The sequence below is a fragment of the Callospermophilus lateralis genome, chromosome 19, assembly GCF_048772815.1.
Source record: "Callospermophilus lateralis isolate mCalLat2 chromosome 19, mCalLat2.hap1, whole genome shotgun sequence".
NCBI lineage: Eukaryota > Metazoa > Chordata > Mammalia > Rodentia > Sciuridae > Callospermophilus > Callospermophilus lateralis.
In genome coordinates, this window is record NC_135323.1 from 16,389,106 (window position 1) to 16,411,955 (window position 22,850).

The 22,850-nt window shown below is 50.1% G+C and overlaps 1 protein-coding gene across 3 annotated transcripts in view; it reads right to left on the minus strand.

Annotated features, from left to right (window-relative positions):
- Gga2 (golgi associated, gamma adaptin ear containing, ARF binding protein 2) overlaps nucleotides 1-20,612 on the minus strand; it is a 32,296-nt gene extending 11,684 nt beyond the window's left edge. The window contains exons 1-9 of one of the 3 annotated variants that reach the window (XM_076839961.2): nucleotides 20,459-20,612; nucleotides 11,659-11,743; nucleotides 10,291-10,366; nucleotides 8,610-8,708; nucleotides 6,861-6,984; nucleotides 4,709-4,812; nucleotides 3,663-3,743; nucleotides 3,040-3,177; nucleotides 60-141 (exon numbers count right to left, since the gene is read on the minus strand). In XM_076839961.2, the coding sequence (XP_076696076.1) occupies nucleotides 60-141; nucleotides 3,040-3,177; nucleotides 3,663-3,743; nucleotides 4,709-4,812; nucleotides 6,861-6,984; nucleotides 8,610-8,708; nucleotides 10,291-10,366; nucleotides 11,659-11,743; nucleotides 20,459-20,558 (889 nt within the window). In that variant the 5' untranslated portion in view covers nucleotides 20,559-20,612. Of the gene's footprint in view, nucleotides 1-59; nucleotides 142-3,039; nucleotides 3,178-3,662; nucleotides 3,744-4,708; nucleotides 4,813-6,860; nucleotides 6,985-8,609; nucleotides 8,709-10,290; nucleotides 10,367-11,658; nucleotides 11,744-14,245; nucleotides 14,464-20,458 lie in introns of those variants that run through there. The other 2 variants (XM_076839963.2, XM_076839962.2) reach the window with 2 other exon arrangements.
- Nucleotides 20,613-22,850: the final 2,238 nt, after the last annotated feature.

A 22,850-nucleotide genomic window follows, 5' to 3' on the forward strand; every position in this document is an offset into this window, starting at 1 on the left:
AAGGACGCATCTGCTTTGCTCTTGAGGCGCCAGCTACTCAGGGACCAGAACCGCATTACCCAGCGCGTCGTCGTCGTCGGTGGTGTCTCCCGCCAGGCGGAACAGCGTGGGCCGCAGCTTCTCACACCTTTCATACACGACCTGGGGAAAGAGCACGGTTCACACCCACACCTGGGCCCCCCACAGGCCCCAGCTGCGCCATTCAAGTGTGGAGCAGAGTCTGGGCTGCAGGAGGGCCCCTCAGTCTGCCCCAGATTCATGACTGATAGCAGTCAGTTTCAGAAAAAGTTTGGACTGTAAATATATGATTTTTTAAAAAATAAAAGTGTAAAGTCCTGAGCTCAGAAAAGAACCCGTTGTCGCTGGGGGCACAGCGTCCCCTCCTCCTCAGGCTCCTCTCCCAGCCCTGGGCTGGAACAGCTCAATGGACGACTCCCTGCTTGACCACTAGAGTCTGAACTTCCCACCCTAACTGCTGTCTGATGCCCTGATCCCTCAACAAAACTACCATCACGCCTGCCCGCAGGGCCCACTCCCCTGTCTCAGCTGTAAGTCCCATTCTCATCCTGGGGACAGCCCACTCTCACACTGCTGAGCACATACAGCTCTGCGCAGCTTAGATTTCCATTTTCTCTCCCGCAGTCCTAGGGATGGGGCCCAGGGCCTCACGTGTGCTAGGCAAGTGCTCTACCACTGAGCTATAACCCCAGCCCTAGATTTCCCTCCTTGAAGGGGGCTCCACCATCTGACACTCCAGGCCTCCCTGACGGCGGACTCTGCCTCTCTCCCGTCTCTGCTGTGTGAAGAACAGCTGTGCTATTTAAAAGTCCAACACACTGACCTTCCTGAAGGACCCTGGTGCAACCTCACCGTGGGAGGAGATGGGCTTTGGAGCGTCTGCCTAGCTCAAGCCCAGCACCCTTCAAAGTTCTGTCCCTACCACCCACCAAGGAAGGCTGGCATGACGTTCTCCCTAATGCTGCCCAGTCCCAGTCCCAGGCAAGTCAGCCAGGGCAGATACACAAACCACGCTGGCCAAAGGGATTTTATTCTCAGGAATTTGGGATTGGGAAAGACTCTAGTTTGTTTCTGCTAGTCTTCTGAAGTGGAAGGACGGGTAACAAAGGAGCTATGTGAAGGCCATCTTTCTTTCCTATGAGAGAAACAGAAAGCTGGACCGCCAAGGGAAGGCTGAGGGAGGCCTGCGGGGAGGCAGAGAGCCGAGGGTAAGAGAGACCTCGAACAGCAGCTTCAGGCAGGGCTGCAGCGCCCCACCGCCCACCCGAGGCCAGGGGAGATTCCTCCATAGGACATCAAAAGCACCAACAACAAAAGAAAAAAATAAAGTGAACTTCTCTGAACTTAAAAAATTTTTGTGGTCCAAAAGATGCTATCAAGCCCCTGGAGTAGCAACCCAGAATGGGAATAAATTATCTGATAGGAACTTGTATCCAGAATATATAAAGAACTCATATCGCTTAAATAACCCAATTAAATGTTTAAATGATAGACAAAGGCTGGGCATGGTGGTGCAAGCCTGTAATCCTAGCAGCTCAGGAGATTAAAGCAGGAGGATCACGAGTTCAAAGCTAGCCTCAGCAAAGGCAAGGCGCTAAGCAGCTCAGTGAGACCCTGTCTCTAAATAAAATACAAAATAGGGCTCAGGGATTGATTGCCCCTGAGTTTAATCCCCAGTACCAAAAAAAAAAAAAAAAAAAAAAAAAAAAAAAAGTAGGCAAAGGATTTGAACAGACTTTCTCCCAAGAAGATATTTAAGCAGTCAAAAAGCACATTAAAGGGGCTGGGGATGTGGCTCAAGCGGTAGCGCTCTCGCCTGGCATGCGTGCGTGCGGCCCGGGTTCGATCCTCAGCACCACATACAAACAAAGATGTCGTGTCCGCCAAAAACTAAAGAAATAAATATTAAAAATTCTCTCTGTCTCTCTCTCTCTCACTTCTCTCTTTAAAAAAACAAACAAACAAACAAACAAACAAAAAAAAAAAAAAGCACATTAAAGAATGCTTGACATGGGCTGGAGATAGAGCTCAGTTGGTAGAGTGCTTGCCTTGCATGCAGAAGGCCCTGGGTTCAATCCCCAGCACCACACACACAAAAAAAGAAGAAGAATGCTTGACATAGCCATCAGCAAAATAAGGTCACAGTGAGCCTCTAATTCACACCTAGGATAGCTGTCATCAACAAGATAACAAGTGTTGGCAGGATGTGGAGAACTGAGACCCTTATAAATATAAAATGGTGCTACGTTGAAAACAGTTTGGTAGTTCCTCAAAATGTCAAACAGAGTTAACATAAGATCCAGCCATTCCAATCCTCGGTATATCCCAAAAGAATTTAAAATAAATATAGGGTACTGGGTTTCTTTTAGGGCTGATTAAAATGTTTTAAATTAGATAATAGTGATGACTGTTTTTATGATATGTTAATTATCTCAAGGGTGTTATCACAAAGAAAGATTGCTCTCAGAGTATGTAAGATATAAATAAACTAGAACTGTGATATATGGCTGTTAGGAATGGAAAATGGGCAAACACTAAGGAAAATAGTTTGGCAGTTTCTTGAAAATTAACCTCACACTTAAAATATGACCTAGCAATCCCACACCTAGGCATTTACCCAATCGAAGATACATGAAGATACATGTTCTCACAAAATGTTTTTAGCAGCTGTATCACTGGAAGCCCTAAACAACCCAAATAATCAACAGATGGACAGAGCAAGCTACATCCATGCAACAGACTAGCCTCAGCCATGGAGGGAAGTGGTGCTACCCAGGCAACAGGAGCAGGTCTCAATGGGAGCGCCCAGTGAGAGCCAGGCGAGAACTAAGGGCGCACTGTTACCAGTCCACTCACACCCACCAGAGCCAAAAAGGAAGCCTGCTGATGGGGGTGGGGGTGGGGAAGAGAGGGGGGAGGGGATGAAGCCACATTTATTATCTTGATGAGGATGATGGCTTCGTGGACCTACAGACACACTTTCACACACAGGGAGGTTTCCAAGTCGGAGCAGCAGGTCACCTGCAGGGCCTCCTGGTCCGGCGGGGCCTGCCCTGGCCTGCGGTACGTGCTCAGCATCTCCTGCAGCACCTTCACGTGGCTTCGCACTTCCTCCACCGCGCTGACTCTTCTGGACACCTTCTCTGATTTTTCTTGTTCCTTTTGGGATAAAAAGGACAGAGTAAGAGAGCAGAAGCCCTGGATGCAGCCTGAACAGGGATGGGAAGGGGTACCGCACTGTTGGGGCTCAGGGCACAACACTGGTTAAGTGGGGCGCTCACCTAGCAGGTGGGAAAATACTCAGAGCCCAGAATTCCTGGGGTAACAGCGCAGGGTGGGGGCCTGGTGACCTCCTTTGTGCTGCCAGCCTCAATCGTGTTGGAAAAAGAAAACTCCCAAACCTGGACTCTGTCCACACCAGTATGCCTGTCACTGGCACAGAGCCACGTCTACAAAACGCTCTGAGCACTGCAGGCAGAGCAGCTGGGAAGCTCAAGAGCACAGGGCTGCTCCCAGGCCCCAGCCCGCTGCCCCTCAGGGAGCTCAGGGCTTGCCCGTCCACGCCCTCCAGTACACTGATGCTCACATTGCCCATCAGCCCTGGTCACATGCTGGTGACACAGAACCGACTGAAAAGCGCCCACCTCCTTGACAAGATTCTTGATGAGCCGGTTTGCTGCCTGGAGATCCTCAGGGTGGTTGCTCTTGAGAAGTCTCGTCAGAAGCTGAAGAATGTGGTCAAGAGGAGGGGGTGACACTGTTAATTCCCTCTGGCCCAGAGCCAAAGTGGCAGCAACAGAAGCCTTCATTCCAACAACAGCCCCCACGTTATGTGCATTATTTTACCATGTCGTCAGTGATGCTGTGACGAGACTGTGGCCGTCCTAATAACAGACTGCGGGTTTTCATGGGTGGAGGATGGGAGGATTATGTCCCCTAGCAGATATCTCGCCAAGTCTGGAGCTATTTTTGATTGTCACAACAAAGAGAAGGTACTTCTGGCAAACAGCAGAGGCCAGGGGAACTGTGCTGTCCACCAGTGCCCAGGGCAGCCCCCCCAGAGCACTACTGGGCTCAGAGGTCAAGCGTGCTGAGGGTGCCGGGACCATGTGCTCCGCGACGGGGCTGACCCTCCACCACAGATGGCTGGAAGACGGGGCCTGCTCTGCTGGGACACTGGGCCTGCTTCTCTTTGACATCACGTCGCCCCCTGGGTCTTGGCCTGGGATTTGATCACCTTCCTCCCCCTTCCCTTTCTGATGTTGGAGGACCAACAATTTGGGGAGGCCACAATGGAAGGACAACCGTGAGCATTGTGGGGGGAGTGTCAGGCCTACTGGCACTGAAAATTATGTGCACTGACATTGACCCTTTCCTCTCCCTGACCCTAACCCTATACCACACATCTGGACCCCACTCCCCACAGTCCCCTGGGTTACCCTTGGCACCTTTCTCCCCCACAAGGTAAGGGGTATGGCATCAAAGCGTGGCATTTATTATCTGGCCCATCCACAAACAAACGTGGACCTTCTGCTAACTCATGCCTAAGAGCCTGGAAAGAGATGGAACTCACCACCCTATCTGCCCACACTCTGTTCAAAGATCAGAGGACATTTCAAGAATAGGGCCCAAGACAAGCAGTCTAGTCAGACTCCGTGAGAGCCACTGAGGCCGGGGAGGCGTTCCTTACCTTTGACTTCTCTTCGTCAGCATCGAAGATGGAGCTCTTGGGCCAGGGAGAAGGTGGGGGCAAGATTTTGTCCATTGGTAGCTTAGGGTCTTGTTTTATGATTCCTGAAACATGCATTTCACAAGGTTAAGATATAGATATGGGTATGCGGAGACTTTAATGGGGTCTGGAAGCCCTTAGTTCCTCGTACTAGGAAAATGTCAACACCCTTGAAAAGCCACACCCAGGGGGTGACAGAGGTTGTGCATCATCTCACTGAGCATCCAAGGAACCACCATGACCAGCAGTGTCAGAGCACAGCCAGCTGCAGCCCACCTCCGTGGGCTTTAGGATACAAAAACAATGACCACTGACCACGACCGTAGAGCCTCCCAGGGCCCAGAAATGACAGCAGCATCCCCGGTGAAGCTCCTAAAAGTGCTACGTGAGTGCATGTTAGGGAAAAATTACCCATCCTGAACCCAGTTCCTTCTTCTAAGAAGCCAATGTAAAAGGAAGTCAGATTCCCAGCTTCCTGTCGGGACACACGAAAGTGGGAACACGTAACTAACCGCCACCCCAACAGCAATAACAAAACCCTAGGGGCTGGGGATGTGGCTCAAGCGGTAGGGCGCTCGCCTGGCATGCGTGCAGCCCGGGTTCGATCCTCAGCACCACATACAAACAAAGATGTTGTGTCCGCCGAAAACTAAAAAATAAATATTAAAATTTTCTCTCTCTCTTATCTCTCTCCCTCTCTCCCTCTCCCTTTAAAAAAAAAACAACAAAAAAAAACCTAGATACCTGCGATCTAACGCCTTTTCTCCAACCCATGAGACAGCTGAGATCACAGGACTACAACCAAATTAACCTGGAACCTAAGGCGAGGCAGAGCCCCCGGGAGCCGAGGAGGCAGCACTGGTGTGATAAGTTGCCCCTCTGCTCACAGGCCAGCGGCGACCAGGCCAGCGCAGGACTCCTGAGGTTATGAAACAAGGACACAAGCTCTTCTCCAGGGGCTCGAAAAGGAAGCTGGGAAGGCCAGACATTCCACTGAATCCTTCTCCATTGCTCCACAGAAGCAAAGCTTTTAAACTGCTGGGAGAAGGGCGACCACCTGCAGCCCTGGGAGCACTGGAGGGACCTGCTGCAGCTAGAAAAAGAACAAGGAAAAACAACCACGTTCCCTGGGGCAGGGCAGGATTCATGCCAGGATCACGGACAGATCATACCAACACCCAGGAACACAGTGCCTGCCTAACAGAGCTTAACTGGAATAGATCCTGCCCCTGTCCCCCCACCCTCACCCTCCTCTAACAAGTAATAGCTGCCTATTATTAGGCCCACACACGCAAACACACAAAGGAAGCCGGGTGCAGTGGCACACACTTGAAATCCCAGCCACTCGGGAGACCGAGGCAAGAGAATTGCGAATTTGAGGCCAGCTTCAGCAATTTAGCAAGACCTTGTCTTAAAACATAAAAGTGGCTAGAGATATAGTTCAATGATAAAGCACCTCTGGGTTTAATCCCCAGTACCTCCCCGCAACCCCCCGCCCCCACCAAAAAAAGAACATGGAGGAAGGCTCTCTTTACGATACAGAGCAAAATCTGGGCGCAGTGGTACATGCCTGTAATCCCAGTGGCTCGGGAGGCCGAGCAGGAGGACCATAGGTTGCCTCAGCAACTTAGCGAGAGCATGTCTCAAAATAAAATATAAAAAGGGCTGGGGATGTGGCTCAGTAGTTAAGCGCCCTAGGTTCAATCCTTGGTACCAAAAAAAAAAAAAGAGGGACGGAGGGAGGGACGGGAGGAAGGGGAGGGGAGGGAGGGAGGGAGGGAGGAAGGAAGGAAGGAAGGAAGGAAGGAAGGAAGGAAGGAAACAAACACAACAACAGAGCAAAGGGAAGGTGGAACAGAGACTGAGCAAACTCCAAACTCCAGCAAGTCAGCCCCCAACCTAAACACAGGCAATTAGGGCATAACAAATCTCAAGCCTGGTGTAACTGCAGCCCCTCAGAAGGAAAGGTCCACCCATTTCCAGGGATAAAGACATTGACCTCAGTTTCCATCATCTATCAGCGTGTTCACCTTTGACAAATTACAAGGTACATAAAAAAGCAGAAAAAAGCACACCACCGCGAGGGGACACTGCGTTAGCCACGGGGCCACACCTTGCTTCTTCAGCATCTGATAAGCATCTCGGATCTTGATGTCTTCTGGAAACCACACTGTCCAACTAAAGAGGATCTCGATGACTCTCCCTTTAACTTTTTCTGTGGCCCAGGCCCCTAAGTACTGAGAGTAAAAAGAGAAAGAATTAGAGACTTGAAAGGGACTTGTCCCTTAGGAGACCACGTGGCTGGCACAACGAGAGCCCAATTACCTGGCCAAAGCCCCTTCCGTCTCCAGAACTGCTAAAATTGAAGCCCACTGTACATGGGGCTAAGTCAGAGCCTTGTCCACAACACTGGGGACATTCATGTTTTTACTAAGGCAAGGGTAGACTTTAAAAACAAAGTTGGGGGCTGGGGATGTGGCTCAAGCAGTAGCACGCTCGCCTGGCATGCATGCGGCCCGGGTTCGGTCCCCAGCATCACAAACAAACAAAGATGTTATGTCCGCCGAAAACTAAAAAATAAATATTAAAAAATTCTCTCTCTCTTCTCTCTCTTAAAAAAAATAAAAAATAAAAAATAAACACAAAGTTGGGGCTGGGGTTGTGGCTCAGTGGGAGAGCGCTTGCCTCGCACTGGGTTCGATCCTCAGCACCACATTACAAAATAAAGTTATTAAAAATAAATTTTTTTAAAGACTTATCTTTTTCCACTTCTTGGTACAGAAAGCTGGGCATGGTGTGTGACCTTTTTATGATGCGGTCTTTAACTTTAGCATTTATTTTCTTGGCAGACAAGACACAGACCCAAGCGTGTCAGAACAGGATTGGTCGGCTATCCAGAACTTCTGTGAGCAGGTGAACACTGACCCCAATGGGTAAGGTGACTTCACATAACACTTGACTCTGTGGGGACCCCAGACTGAGCACAGGCCCTTGTGTCTTGGGACTGATGGCTGTTACACAGTTAGGAAGGATTTCTGTCTTTCTCCCCCCGCCCCACAATCTCTTTTTCTAAAATTAGTAAATTCATGAGGGTTTGTTGTTTGTAGTGCTGGTGACTGAATCCAGGGACACTAGACCTGAGCCACATCCTCAGCTCTTCTTTTTAAATCTTATTTTGAACTGACATATCTGTAACTTGGTAGGCTAAGTCAAGAGGATGGCCAATCTGGGCAACTTTGTGAGACCCTGTCTCAAAATAAAAATGTCAAAGGTGGGGGATGCAGCTCAGTAGTACAGTGCCTGCTTCCCGTGCCCAAACCCCTGGGTTCGATCCCCAGTACGACACACGCACGCACAACAGAGAGTTTCCTGAGTGGGAAGGGTGTCTTGTTAGTCACAGGAAGCCCACTTGGACCATACCTGGTTCACAGCAAGAAAGGGGTCAGCCAACGTTGGTTTCTGAGGGTGGATCACTATCTCAGGTGCCAGTAGGAAAGGAGCAAAGGACCAGGCAAGAGATGGCGTGAAACTCAGAGTCACACCTGGTCACCTCCCAGCACCAGGAACCCTGTGCCTCGGAGCTCAAGCTCCTCCTGTCCACACACCCCCAAATACTGCGCCATTTCAAAGAGTGGGAAGTCAGCTGGAGGGGTGCTGGCCAGCGGATAAGCACCCCCACCTTCCCAGGGCATGGGGAGGAGACCGCGTCCACAGCAGGACCTGTTCTCGACAGCTAAGACAGGCAGGCAGGGCTTGTCCAGGTGTGGCCTGCCGTGGCCTAGGGAAGCCTTTGAGTAGGACAGAGTCACAACAGGAGTCGGAAGGTTGGGTGCAGTGGGCAGGACCAAGCCCAGTTACTCACTTTGGGAGACAACACTTTGATCAGCTCATTCAGGAAGCGGAACTTGGCCACCTCACTGTGGAACTTCTCACCACAGTGGTTCATACATGTCTCCAGGACCTGTGCAGACAGAGGACGCCCATGAGAAGGGAAGTCAGTGGCTTCTCACCTTGAAGCTGAGAGCAGCTGCTGGTGACCAGAGGGACCAAAGCTAACCCCTCCTGCAGCCTACAAGGACCCTGAAGTTTTGGAAAAAATAAACGCTTTCAGATCTAGGGAAAAAAAATGTTACCTGTTCAACATGCTATGTTCATGCCCAGGCAGTACCTCAGTGGGGTGTGTGTGTACCCCGAGGTCACCCCTCCTGTTAGGGACCCTATGGGCAGGTGAAAATGGCCTGAGAATCAGTCACTCCCTGGAGGAAGAAATCGGGTATGCAGGGCCCAAGAAGTGTGCCAGCAGAGGTCACCTGGCGGCTCTCCAGAGGCAAGCTTGGCCCACACACATTACCTGCAGTCCACACTGGTTTTTCAATATGTCAAGTCAGCTACCCACTTTTTTTTTTTTAAGTTAAAAATCTTAACTGGTTTTATTTTCAATTCTAGAATTGGGCAATACTTCATCCCACAAAAAAGAGTGAGTGTCCCCCAACATTTAAACACTCAGAGAACTCACATAAAAATCTGGACTTCTAGTTTCTCTTAAAGAAAACAAAAGTTCTAAGAAAACTGGGCCCAAACTCAGGCCTGGAACAAGCCAGCAGGTCCTCGGTGCAGCTGCCTCTGCAGACATGGCACATGCTTGCACCTGGTGGCTTCGCTCATTCACGCTCCCAGTCTGGCCCTTGGGCACTGGATCTTGCCAGCCTCACTCTGAGGAGAGCTTCCTTTCCTCCTCCTAAAGCGGCCCAGGGCTGCTCTCCATGGACAGATCTGTCTGGGCAACTTGGCTCAGAACTCCCTCCAGGGGCTGGGGATGTAGCTCAGTTGGTAGAGTGCTTGCCTAGCATTCATAAGGCCCTGGGTTCAATCCCCAGCACCACCCAAAAAAAAAAAAGAACTCCCTCCAGCCTGCTGTTCAAAGACTGCGAAGGACAACCTCTCAGATGTCCCACCTCAGTGAAAAGGCCTGGGTAGAGACAAAGTCCCCCTCAGTGGAACCCAGGAGCACTCTACCGATAGACCCAACCTGATCTTTTCTTAAAATTGGGAGCCATCTCGCCACAAAGCCATGAAAAGCTAATTTCGGCTTTACTATAAATTACTGCAAATTCTGAACCTGCTTGGAATGCCTGCCCGTGCCTTGAACTCACCCGTGCCTGGTCTCTGGCCAGAGAGCAGCCCTCTCTGAAACTCTGGTGACACCTCACAAACCTTGGCCTTCCCTGGCGTTTAACGACCCTCTCTGAGGCTCTAATGACCTTCATAAATTTTGATGTCGGGGCCAGCAAAAATGTAAACTACCATTATTAGTGTTATGCTCGTCAAGAGTTTTGTTATCTGTAACCCCCCTTTGGTAACTTTCTGGGCTATAAAGCTGGGCTGCAGGAAAGCTGGGGTGCTGTCTTGTTCCCGCGGTTTTGGGTGGGAGAGGCAGCCCGGCCGGTCGAAATAATAAGCTTGCTTTAATTTGATTTTAATTGGAGTCAGTGGTCTTTTCTGGCGTCCTGGTCTAACATCTACCTCTGAGCGACCAAACTCACCGTCAGGGCATAAAGCGCTTCCTTCTCTTGTGGAGACTGGATCTTGTGGGCCAGGAGCCAGGGCGCATGTGTGGGGCTAAAGGAAAACAAACAGATCCCAACTGTGGGTGGGGAGGAAAAAACTAACTGGTCTCGCTGAGTGTGCTTGGTAAAGTCACCTCACTTCCAAGAGCTGGTGACCGAAAGCAGAGGTGGAATGTGACTGGCACCCAGTCCGGGGCACCCACCCCCACCCACCCTTGCTGCACCTGCAACACTTGAGCTACTATTCCTCTGCCCAGGCCACATCTTCCTGCCCTTGGCCATCCCACCCCAGTCATCAGTCCCAAGAGACAACTCCTAGTGGAGCAGCAGGGGCCCAGACCCACATGCAGCCATGTCTGAGACACACAGAACCCGTCTGTCCGAGCTAACTGCCCGCTGAAGACTGGGGCAGGAAGCGGGCAAGGCACCGCTCTCTCCGACTGAGTAACCGGCACCATGGAGTTAAACCTGCACATCAACCACTTGGTTCTTCAGCTGCTGTCCAGGGGTTTGGGAAAAAGAATTTGATAAAACCGTACCCTGGGCTGGGGATGTGGCCCAGTGACAGAGTGCACGCTAAGGCCCTAGGCTGAATCACCAACATCCCAAAATTAAAAACCTAGCCAGGTGTAGTGGGGCACACCTGCAGTCCCAGCCACTTTGGAGTCAGCTGAGGTGGGAGATCACTTGACCCCAGAAATTGGAGACCAGCCTGTGCTACAAAGGGAGACCCTCTCAAAAACAAAAACAAAAACAAATAAACCAACAAAACTCAGCCAGGCCCAGTGGCACCCGCCTGGGATCCAGCTACTTGGAAGGCTAAGGCAGAATGAACCAGCTCCAGGTCAGTCTGGGCAACTGTTACAGGCCTGTTACTTTCTTGGTTTACTCATTGATTTATTCATTTCAGTCCTGGGGCTTGAACCCAGGAGCACTCTACCTCTGAGCTACATCCCCAGGCCTTTTTAATTATTTTGAGACAAGGTCTCACTAAGTTTCTGAAGTTCTTGCAGTTGCCTGGGCTGGCCTCAAACTTGCAATCCTCCTGCCTCAGTCGCCCAAGTCACTGGGATTACAGGTGTATGACACTGTGCCAGTTCAAAATAAAATTTAAAAAGAAGAGCTGAGGATGTGGCTCAGATCTAGTGTCCCTGGATTCAGTCACCAGCACTACAAACAACAAACCCTCATGAATTTACTAATTTTAGAAAAAGAGATTGTGGGGCGGGGGGAGAAAGACAGAAATCCTTCCTAACTGTGTAACAGCCATCAGTCCCAAGACACAAGGGCCTGTGCTCAGTCTGGGGTCCCCACAGAGTCAAGTGTTATGTGAAGTCACCTTACCCATTGGGGTCAGTGTTCACCTGCTCACAGAAGTTCTGGATAGCCGACCAATCCTGTTCTGACACGCTTGGGTCTGTAGCTTTGTCTGCCAAGAAAATAAATGCGAAAGTTAAAGACCGCATCATAAAAAGGTCACACACCCTTCCCCAGATATGAGGGAGTCAAGGGCTGTAACATCACACCATCAGATCAGACTGTGCACTGCAGACAGCACTGGGGATCACACCGGTGTTGTTAACGCTGTCAAGGGCCATGTCTGGCACATATCATGCCCTTCCTGAATGTTTGCTGGATAAATAAATGAGCAAATTAATTAACCAGGACCCTGAAAGCGACTCCATTTCTGGTGCAGAGGCTGGCCTGTGAGTGCCCTCTGTCAGGACTACCCCATGCTGGTTCTGCAATGTGGTGGCACAGGGGTCCCTGCATGTGGGAGGCCACCTGTAAGTTTCCTAGCTATGTGTCAGGAAGACAAGACCCTGCCACAGGAAGATGGTCTTGGTTCTGACCCCCCCACAGGCCACGCTGGGGGCTGGGGCTGGGGCTCAGCAGTAGAACGCTCACCTAGCATGTGCGGGGCGCTGGGTTTGATCCTCAGCACCAGGAAAGAAAAAGAGTCATGCTGGTCCTGAGGGAGCAGCTCTTTCAGGCTCTGGAATAAGAGGTCAGTCTCAGGGTATTTTAGGTGCTATCATTCTTCTAGTCCAAGTGTCCACTCCACTCCTCTCAAACTCCTATCCATTCTTAAAGAGGCATTTGAACTTCCATCTCCTCTAGAAACCTCCTCTCTTGATCCAACCCACTAATTTTCTTGCCTTCTGATTACTTAGGGCTCCATCCTCCACCCAGAATCAACTGTTCCCTGTACAGTCACACTATGTCATGTGGAAGTCATGTGTCTTGGCCATGAGATTCAAAGGACACACCCACTGTAAATGCAAGGAGAACATGACAAAGGAGTGCAAGGCAATCACAGGATCAGTTCTGTCACTCCCGGGCCCCATTCAGAGTTCTTCTAGGTGCTCCAACACTAAGTGCCCTAGCACCCTATCCACTATTCAGGCCCCAATTCAAATGTTAAATGCTCCCCCTTTCATAAAAGCTTGCTTGATTTTTCTTTTTCTTTTTTGAAGACAGGGTCTTAAAGCCTCATTAAGTTGCTAAGGATGGCCTTGAACTTGTGAACATTCAGTCTTATCACCCCAGTTGCTGGGATTACAGGCCTGCACCAGAGTACTGGGCTTCTTGGATCTTTTTATGGCCCACCCCTACAAAACAGAAGCCCTCTCTTCTTCCTCAGAATTCTGGTCTTTTACCTTCCCTCACTGCATTTAGGTGGGGATGGCTAATTCTAGGGGGTCTCAGTAGGAAGACAGTATCTTCCTTGTGGGATTGTCATATGATTTAAAGTGGACAGCATCAAAAGTGTTCAGCACAGTTGGGCACAGTGGCAAATATTGGTAATCCCAGCAATTTGGAGGCTGAGGCTGGAGGATTGCAAATTCAGCAATTTAGAAAGACCCTAAGCAACTTAGCAAGGCCTTGTCTCAAAATAAAAAATAAAAAGGACTGGGGATGCAGCTCAGTGGTAGAGCACCCCTGGGTTCAATTCCTAGAACAAAAACAAATAAAGTACTCAGAACAGTAGCACAAAGTAATCAATAAAGGACAGCTCCTGTTACTCATTATGTTAATAGTCTCTGCCTTTTCCTGCAAAAATACATTATTCCTAATGGGAATAAACCCCTGAAGGCAGAAGCCCTGCATGCCCTGCAGTGCTCAGCACAATGCTGCACACAGGGACCAAATGCAGCTGCTCCCTGACTTTCGGTGAGGTGACTTATCCAAATAAACCCCAAGTCAAGAAATTGCAAGTTGAACTTCCTGTTGGTACTCAAATAAATTGAATAAAGCAATGATTTTCAGACTCAAAATCATCCTACTTCAGTTAAGCTTCAATTTCAGTCCATTAAAAGGTCAAGGTGGACACCTCAAAGGTATTCTGACCCCTACAGGTGACTGTACATAGAGGCACAATCCAGCCTTGCCCCTCCTCCCCGGCTGCCAGAGGAAAGAGACAGCATGGCAGGCACTAGCGTTTTCAAAGAAAGGGAGAAACCACCATGGAGTTTATTCACCTCCAAACCCTTGACCAAGCCAAGAGGTCTATACAATGTAAATTAGATTCTATTTTATTTGCTAGATCTTATGAGGATTTCCTCAGAGTTTATCATCATGACCCAAAATTAAGAGAAATAGTAATAGCTGCCATTTTATTTCTATTACTTTTTTTCATTTCCTTCTCTACTTTTCTTTCTTTCTCTAGCTGCGATTTGGGCCAGGCAACAGGCCAAGTATCCTCCGAACAACCGAGGTTCGCACCATTATCTTACATTTACAGATGTGGCCCAGCCACAGAGCAAGAGAATGGCAGAAGCGGAAGTCCAGTCCCACATCTGCCTGGCTCCAAGTCCCTAAGGTAGGACCGCTCTCAGTACTCTTCAGTTCCTTGACAAATGCAGGGTGGGGCCTCTCTGGGGAAGGAAGTGAACAGTCTCAAGGCAGGAAGGAGGTCTGTCTCACTTACCTGCCACACTCGGGCACACGAACATCACCAGCCCAGATATCTACCGAAAGAACGAGGGCTCTGTCTTTTGCTGTGCAGCATTTGACTGGCTGGCTGGACATACTGCCACTGTCAGGAGATGACGATTCCAAAATAACTGGGTCTCTGAACACATAATCCCAACCCGCCAAAGCTATTTCAGAGGCCTCGAGCAGCTCCAAGAGAAAATGACGCTCAGAAGACCAGCAGCTGGGTCTGGACAGGCCACAGCAACTGCCCAGGTCTGTCTGACACCAATCTGATCCAAGGAACAGCTAGGTGCCGGAAAGACATGACCAGGGAGAAACTTAAAGGATTCCTTCTATGATTATCAAGGCACTGAGATGGCTACTCCAGACTCCACAAGGTGGTTTACCCAGCTGACACGTGGGTGAGACAAATGAGTGCCAAGAAATACTCTGTTCCCATTTATTTGCTTAATAAAATAAGTATTTGGCCAGGCTCAGTGGCACACAGTTGTAAGCCCAGCAACTTGGGAGGCTGAGGCAGGAGGATCTCAAGTTCAAGGCCAGCCTCAGCTAAAATCTAAAAATCTTAAGATTTTTAGAACCTGCCTCAAAATCAAACAAACAACAGGGCTAAGAATGTCACTCAGTGGTAAAGAACCCCTGAATTCAATCCCCAGCCCCAAAACATAAAACAAAATAAAAGCAGTGTTTACATGATTGATTTCAAGCCTGCTCCAGGATCAGAGGTCTTAAGAAAACAGCTGAACCTCCAGCTGTGAGTGAAAGGCTTACCAGAGAAAGACTAATTCAAAAGTCCAATCATCTTAACACCAGCTGCCCACCAACCCCAGGGTCACAACTCCACACCAGCAGCAGCATGTACTAGCAAGGGGAGGCTTAGGGGAGAGGGAGGGAGGCAGTCACCTTCAGCAACAGAATTCAATCCTGCAGCAGTGTGCACTGCACAGGGAGTCCCTCCCCAGGGGCACACATGGACTGGACATCCTGGAAGTCACTTTATTCAGCACACATGAAAACCTGCCAAGACCCACCATGAAAATGTTCTAAGCTGGACTCCCAACAGAGAAGGATGAGCTCAGCCCTGGAAAACCTCAGACTATAAATAGACTGCAATCCAGACCTCTCCAGAGCCCCAAGGGAGGAATAAAAGAGGGGCTGGAAGAAAGGATACATCACCTGGGAGTAGATCCAGGCAGAAGGAAGAACAGGATTTACCAAGCACTCAATTTTTACTAGGCTACTGCCTTCCTGGCACCTCGGCCAGAGCTCGAATCCAGATTCAGAGACCAAGAGGACCAAGTGCTCGTAAAAATAGCACAAGACTGCAACCCCGGTGATTCCACCAACAGAACTGGTTAAATTCCACCAAAGACACAATGAGCATATAAAACTTCATTAAAAGGAGTAAGGTGGGCTGGGGCCGGGGCTCAGGGGCAGAGCACTTGCCTAGCATATGTGAGGCACTGGGTTCGATCCTTCACACTGCATTAAAAAATAAACAAAATAAATGCATGCTGTCCAACTACAAAAATAAAAATTTTAAAAAAGAGTAAGGCAGCTAGCTGTACATGAAGTCACGTGAACAATGATCAAAATACACTATGTGTGTGTGGGGGAGCTGCAGAACAGAACGCACAGGAGCTGCCATTTGTATTTTAAAGCATGAGTCTCTGACAGCTTCCTGATCCTCTGGGAACTATCCCTTCTCAATTCTAGGGCCAAGCCCAGCTGGGTCTGATGATGGCCTTCCCCATCTTCATTTCTAGGGATGGCCACCACCCCGCCCAGGTCCAGCAATCTTCATATTTCACCCCACCCCCACCCAGATTCCAAAATGAACTCAAGACCCAAGCTGGATCAACAGAATCATAACTTTCTCAAATCAATAGGAAAAATTAATTATTTCTGTTGGGAGTGCAGCAGAAGACAAAGCAAAGTAGAGAAAATTCACATGAAGAAATGGGGCTGCTGGCGGAGCATGGTGGTGCACACCTGTAATCCCCACGATTCGGGAGGCTGAGGCAGGAGGATCGGGAGTTCAAAGCCAGCCTCAGCAAAAGGGAGATACTAACCAACTCAGTGAGACCCCGTCTCTAAATAAAATACAAAATACGCTGAGGATGTGGCTCAGTGGCCAAGTGCCCCTGAGCTCAATCCCTCATACCAAACAAGAAAAAAAAAACGGAGCTGCCAACTGAGCCCGCCCCTCCTAGGCCGTTATCTGCGGTAAGCTACTTTACTGGCACCACTGCACTCTATAGTAAGGCACTATTTTATTTAAGTGCTTTACCTATATTAAGGCCTGTCTTTGATTCCCCCCAACAATCCTAAAGGGAGGTATTAATGCTGCCCCCATCTTTGCTTGCTCAGACAAGACCTAGAGCGGCATCCTTCTCCATCCAGCTCAGACCCATCACGCTTCCCTTCAGCTCCCCTCCTGCCCTGGCAGACCATGAGCCTCTACTGTCCCTCCATCCCACCACCAGTAGCCCTCCCTCAACAGTTAGGGTTGAAACTGTAGTTTACTTTCTCTGCTCCCACACCTAGAAGAAAAGGAAAATACAACCTCCAACACCCAGCCACCAAGACGACACACGACAACACACGTTTCTGATGTCCGATCTCCAGGGAGAAGGGTAGGTCTCCCGCTCTACCCCACCCTTCCTCATCCCTCTGCTCCAGGGAAAGCTGGCAATGTCCGGAGGTATTTTGGGTCATCAGAACTGGAAAGGCCGAGTGTGTTACTGCTATCTAGTGGGCTAAAGCCAGGGCTGCAGCTAAATATCCTTGTCCCAGGAGAGTCCACTACCACACAGAATTACCAGGCCCCACATGTCAAGGGCACAGGGAGAACAGCTCTGACCTCCGGTGTCCAGGTGGGCTCCCTTTCACTTCTTCGTCTTTGTTTGGTACTGAGGACTGAACCCACAGGTGCTTAACCACTGAGCCACATCTCCAGCCCTTTTATATTTTATTTTGAGACAGGGTCTTGCTGAGTTGCTTAGGGCCTTGCTAAGGTGCTGAGGCTGGCTTTGAACTCACAATCCTCCAGCCTCAGCCTCCTGAGCTGCTGTCCCTTTGCTTCTCTTACTAGTCATTCCTGACCTTCCCTACTTCCCTCACATCCCCTCCTGGCTCAGCCCCTGACACTTCACATGGTGTAGCAACGACAAACTAGTTCACATGTGCAATCACCTTTATCTCCTTCCCCAGACACTCAGAAACAAAAGCTGCCCTTCCTCCCTGTGAAGCCAAGTCACCCTTTCCTGCTCTGACTCTAACCTCCTTCCTGTCACCCCTTCCTTGCAATCCTCCTGCGCCACTGGGATTACAGGAGACTTGCTGGGATAGGTGGCAAGTGCCACCACGCCTGGCCCCTTTACTCCTGCTAGCTACCCCTCTCTGTCCTTCCTTTCACATCTAAACACCATAAAAATAGGCCATCTGAGCTGGGCACAGAGGCTCACACCTCTAATCCCAGCAGACTGGGAAGCTGAGGCAGGAGGATCCCAAGTTCAAAGCCAGCCTCAGCAATTTAGCAAGGCCCAAAAGAATTTAGCAAGACCCCGACTCTTTAAAAAAAAAAAGAAAGAAAGAAAAAAGAAAGTGCTGGGGATGTGGCTCACTGGTTAAGTTCCCCTGGGTTCAATCCCCAGTAAGACCCCCTCAAAAAAAGCCATCTCCCATACTCTCCCCACAGATTATTCTGCCTGATCTTCACCGGGAAAACAGTCTTTTCCGGTTGTTGTTGGTACTGAAAATTAAACCTATGGGCACTTTCCCACTGAGCTACGCCACTTTACTACAGAGCTTTATTTTGAGACAAAGTCTCCCTAAGTTGCTGAGGCTGGCTTCAAACTTGTGATCCTCCTGCCTCAGTCTCCAGGCCTGCACCACTACACTCAGTTGGGCAATTGCTGATGACTTTTAAAAACCAAAAAGATTTCACATAAAAATGGTTGCATAAGGCTTCCCTGAAAAACTGTAAGATTCAGCAACTTTGGAACATCACCCCAATAAACTGGAACTGAAGAACCCTTCTTGGGGGATCGCCTAGGTTCCAGCCACTCTCTCTATCTCCTCTAGCTCAGCTGCCATTTGTCATCCCACCCAGTCTACTTTTCTTCCTGCAGCTCCAGCCTAAGCTTTCTGTTCTCCACTGCCCCATGAACACAGCCTCCCAAATAGCCTGTCTCAACCATTTAACATCTAACCTTTTAAGCCAGGCACAATGGCACATGCCTGTAATCCCAGCAACTTGGGAGGATAAGGCAGGAGAATCACAAGTGGGAGGCCAGCCTAGACACCTTAGTGAGACCCTCAGCAACTCGGCCAAACACTGTCGAAATAAAAAAGGACTAGGGATGAAGCTCAGTGGTAGCACACCCCGGGGTTTGATCTCCAGTACCACAAAACCCCAAAACTACAAAAATATCCCAAAACCTTTGAGTTACCGAAATCAAAATTCCCCCTTCTTCCAAATTCTACTCCATTTTTAAGCAGCAAAACTACCTACCAACCACACCCCTCCTTTGTCACCTGTGCCCTGCCCCCAACCCCCTCCCCCCTGGTTTTTCTGCTCCACCCTCAGTCTGCAGACTGTTCTCCCTACCTGCCTCTTCAATGTTGGGATCCCCCCCACCCCGCCCATGCTCTGTCTCCAAACCTCTGCTTTTCCTCCCCTGCACAGCCTCTCCAGCAAGCTCACTGTCAAGGAGCCAAGACTCCCAAATCACACCTCCTGCTCCTATCCTCCCTGGAGCCAACAGCCTGGAAAGCTTCTCTTCCTGGTGCTGCAAGCACTTCAAACTCTAAGGTCTTCCTAAAGCAGCTCCTCCTAACAGGTGAGAAATAGGTGACAACTGGGACCTGGTGTGACACCTGGGATCCATTCTACAGTCCTCCTATCTCTTGCCTGCACTGCAAAGCAGACACTGCTGTTTCTCCTCCACACTGCCTTTGTCTTAGCACCCTGAGCACCATCCAAAGAGCTTTTTATCTATGGCCCCTGCCAGAAGTCTCACCCTCTCTAAACAATTCAGCTCCACATGCTGCAGGCTTTCAGGCTTACTTAACCACGGATTCTTCTGCAGAAAAAATTCCTCAGCTACCCACTCCATGGATAAAATATCAGTTCCCTTCTGCAGCACACAAAATCCTTGCAGATCTTACACCAATTAGCAAATGAGTGTGCACCTCCTTCCAGATTCTCCGCTCCTTCGCTTAGCACTTCAGCAGACTGACCTACTAGTTCCCAGAATGCTCCACATTCTCTGCTCCTCAGCTTTTGCACATGCAGTTTCCTCTGCCTGGAATGTGGTCGCCTCCTTTGTCCACTCAAACACCTCCTCCGCTGTGACAACCCCCAGGTAAACAAACCGAATCCTCCCACCGCACGCTCACAAACGCCCTTCCCCGCAGCTCCAGTGAACCAGGTGCTGTTAGGGTCTGGCCAGCACCCAACAAAAAGAATGCCTTTGTGAGCTAGGACCCTGGGTTACGCTTCTCAGGACCAAGGCACCTAGCAGAGTCCTACACCAGCGGCTTTAAGAGTCTCAATTCCTCATCAGTAAAAGGAGGATAACAAGAACCCCTCCAGCCCCCAAGACCACCGTGAAACTTTCACAAGACACGACGTCTGGGCTGGGTTGCAGCCCAGTGGCAGCGCGCTTGCCTACCGTGCGTCGTGCCCGGGGTTCGAACCCCAGCACCGAACAAATAAACAGCTGGCCAGAGTAAACACGCACAAAAGGCTTTAATAAAGGCTTATTTTGACATTAAAAGCAGCAGGCGGAAGGACTGCGAGAGGCTGCGTATTCTCCACTTGATCTGCTTACAGCCTAAGCGTCCCCAGCTCTCAGACGGGGTCGTAACCGAAGCCGCCTCTTTGGGGTCCCAAGGAGCGCGGACGCCGGCTGTACGGGGCCGGGCGCAGGAGGACAGCTCGCGCGCTAGCCCTGCAGCTCCTAGGGACCAGAGGCACGGCCTTCGGGGGGCAGGGCATGCGCGGGGGGGCGCCTAGGGCGCCCCGGCGCGGGTCCGCGGCTTCGCCGCCTCCTGGGGCTCCTCCCCCCGGGGAGCGAGGCGACCCCACCGCCCGCCTCCCCCGCGGCCGCCGGCCACAGAAAGAAAGGCCCCGGGAGGCGGGAAGCGAGGCCTCACGTGGGGCGCTGCGCCCGCGCCGAGGGACGGCCAGGCTACTCACTGAGCCACAGCTCCAGCGCCGCCGCCGGGCCTGGGGGGCCCTCAGCAGACTCGGTCCCCGCCGCCGCCCCTGCCCCCGCAGCCACCGCCGTCGCCGCCATGGGCTCGACCCCGCTGCAGTGGCCGCAGCCTCCCCTGCCCCTCAGCTGCTGCCGCCTGGCGCGACCCTGGTCTGCCGACGCGGCAGGCGCAGAAGGCCACGTGACGGGGCGTGGTCAGGCCTGGACCCGCCCAGCCCAGGCCCCGCCCCCACGCGGGCTTGGGCAAAGGAGGAAAGGCTCCCCTCGCCGCCTCTCCGGGTCTCCGAGGCCGCCGGCAAGGTCAAAGTCAAATTAACCTTGCATGGCCTGAGCTCTCTGCCTGCAGAAGTAGGGTTGCCAGATAAAAGGCAGGACAAATCATCGTCCTTTTAGCATTTTTAATCCAGGAGGGTCTTCCCAAACTACCTTCTCCTCCCTCGCACCGTCCCCCACAAACCCTTATTTTCTCCATTGCACTATCGACTTATCAGACATCTATTTTGCGAAAGGACTCTAAATAAGGGAACCAGGGCTGGGGATGTGGCTCAAGCGGTAGCGCGCTCGCCTGGCATGCGTGCGGCCCGGGTTCGATCCCCAGCACCACATACAAAGAAAGATGTTGTGTCTACCGAAAACTAAAAAAAATAAATATTTAAAAAAAAAAATTCTCTCTCTCTCTCTCTCTCTTAAAAAAAAAAAAAAAATAAGGGAACCAAGCAGATGTTATAATCTGTCCACAAGATAAGTCAAAGGGCTAATTTTTACAGAATAATAGGCTGTTGAAACAAATGTGCCAATTTCACAAAACCGGCTTTCCCCCAGTGCTGAGAGCTGTCCTTCCAGCAGACAGAATTAATCCGCATGTCTACAAGCCAGAATTATTTTATATTGCTACCAGCCATCTACTACTTAGAGGACTGCCAGACTTCTTTGATGAAAGGCTAGACCCTGGCAAGGTGAGCAGTCCACACGATGCCCAATTTTCCACTGAAGGGGGCTGGGGTATAGCTCAGTTGGTAGAGTGCTTGCCTTGCCTGCATAAGGCCTGGGTTTCAATCCCTGGCAACACACACACACACACACACACACACACACACCAATTTTCCACTGAAGTACAAAATCTTCCCTGCAGTCCCTTACCTATTTCACCCCACTAAGCAGGGACCTTAGTCCAAAGAGCTCCGTACTTCAGGACCTTCCATAATGCCTGACATTACTGTATAAGTACTTGTTGAATGTGCAATTGAACAGTGAAAGCAATGAATACACAAACTAAGTTTAGAAGGACATTTCCTGTGCTACTGAAGCCAGATTTAAAGTTAGGTAGTCAGTGTAGTTAGGTAATTCGGATCTAATATCAAGTGAGATTTAAAATGGAGGCCATGTTGAGAATGAACTCTGGGAAAAGTTGAACAACTCTTGGAATGTTAATGAAGTCCTGGAAAAGCCCAAGGCCAGAGCCCATCCCAAAGAAGTGTTAAGGAACAGCCCCCAGCAAACTTGAAGATGCTGATTTAGAAGTCCTTCCTGCCCAGATTACTTCTTTGGCCCACCTGGGTCCAGCCCCTCAGGCCTTCCCACCTACATGCCATCACTGAAAGAACTATAAAAAGGGGAGACAACCGCACTTCCACGGATTCTATCTCTTGGGTCCCCTTCTTCCTCTGGGAGAAGTCTTTTCTGCTGTCCTTTAATGAACTTCTAATTTCCACTCTGACCTTGCCTCGGTGTGCTCTCTGGTGTTATACTTCAACATTGTGGAAGCAAGGACTCGTCACCAGTCAACAGCGGTAACACTACCTTAATTCCAAAACAAATCCCCTAACCACACATATTCCCATCTGTTCATAACGCCCTTCAACACTGAAAATTATGAAACTACACTGAATGACCCACGATTGGACTGTTTACTGTGTGTCAGATCCTATGCTAAGTACTTTGCAGTTATTGGTCTTAGTCGATTCAAGCCACTATTACAAAATGACACAGACCAGTGTCTTTTTTTTTTTTTTTTTTTGGTGCCAGGGATTGAACCCAAAGGCACCCAGCCTTTTTTTTATTTTTTATTTTGAGACAGGGTCTCACTAGGTTGCTTACAGCCTAAGTTGCTGAAGCTGGCCTTGAACCTACAATACTCCTGACTCAGCCTCCCAAGCCACTTGGATTACAAGCATGTGCCACCACACCCAGCTACACCAGTGTCTTAAATAACTCACATGGATTTCTGTCAGTTCTGGAGGCTGGGAGGTCCAAGATCAAGATGGCAGCAGACTGGGTTCCTGGTGAGGGCTCACTTCTTGGTTGCAGATGTTCACTTTCTCAGCGACTTGCTCATACGAATTTTAAGGGGACACAATTCAGTCTATAATATCA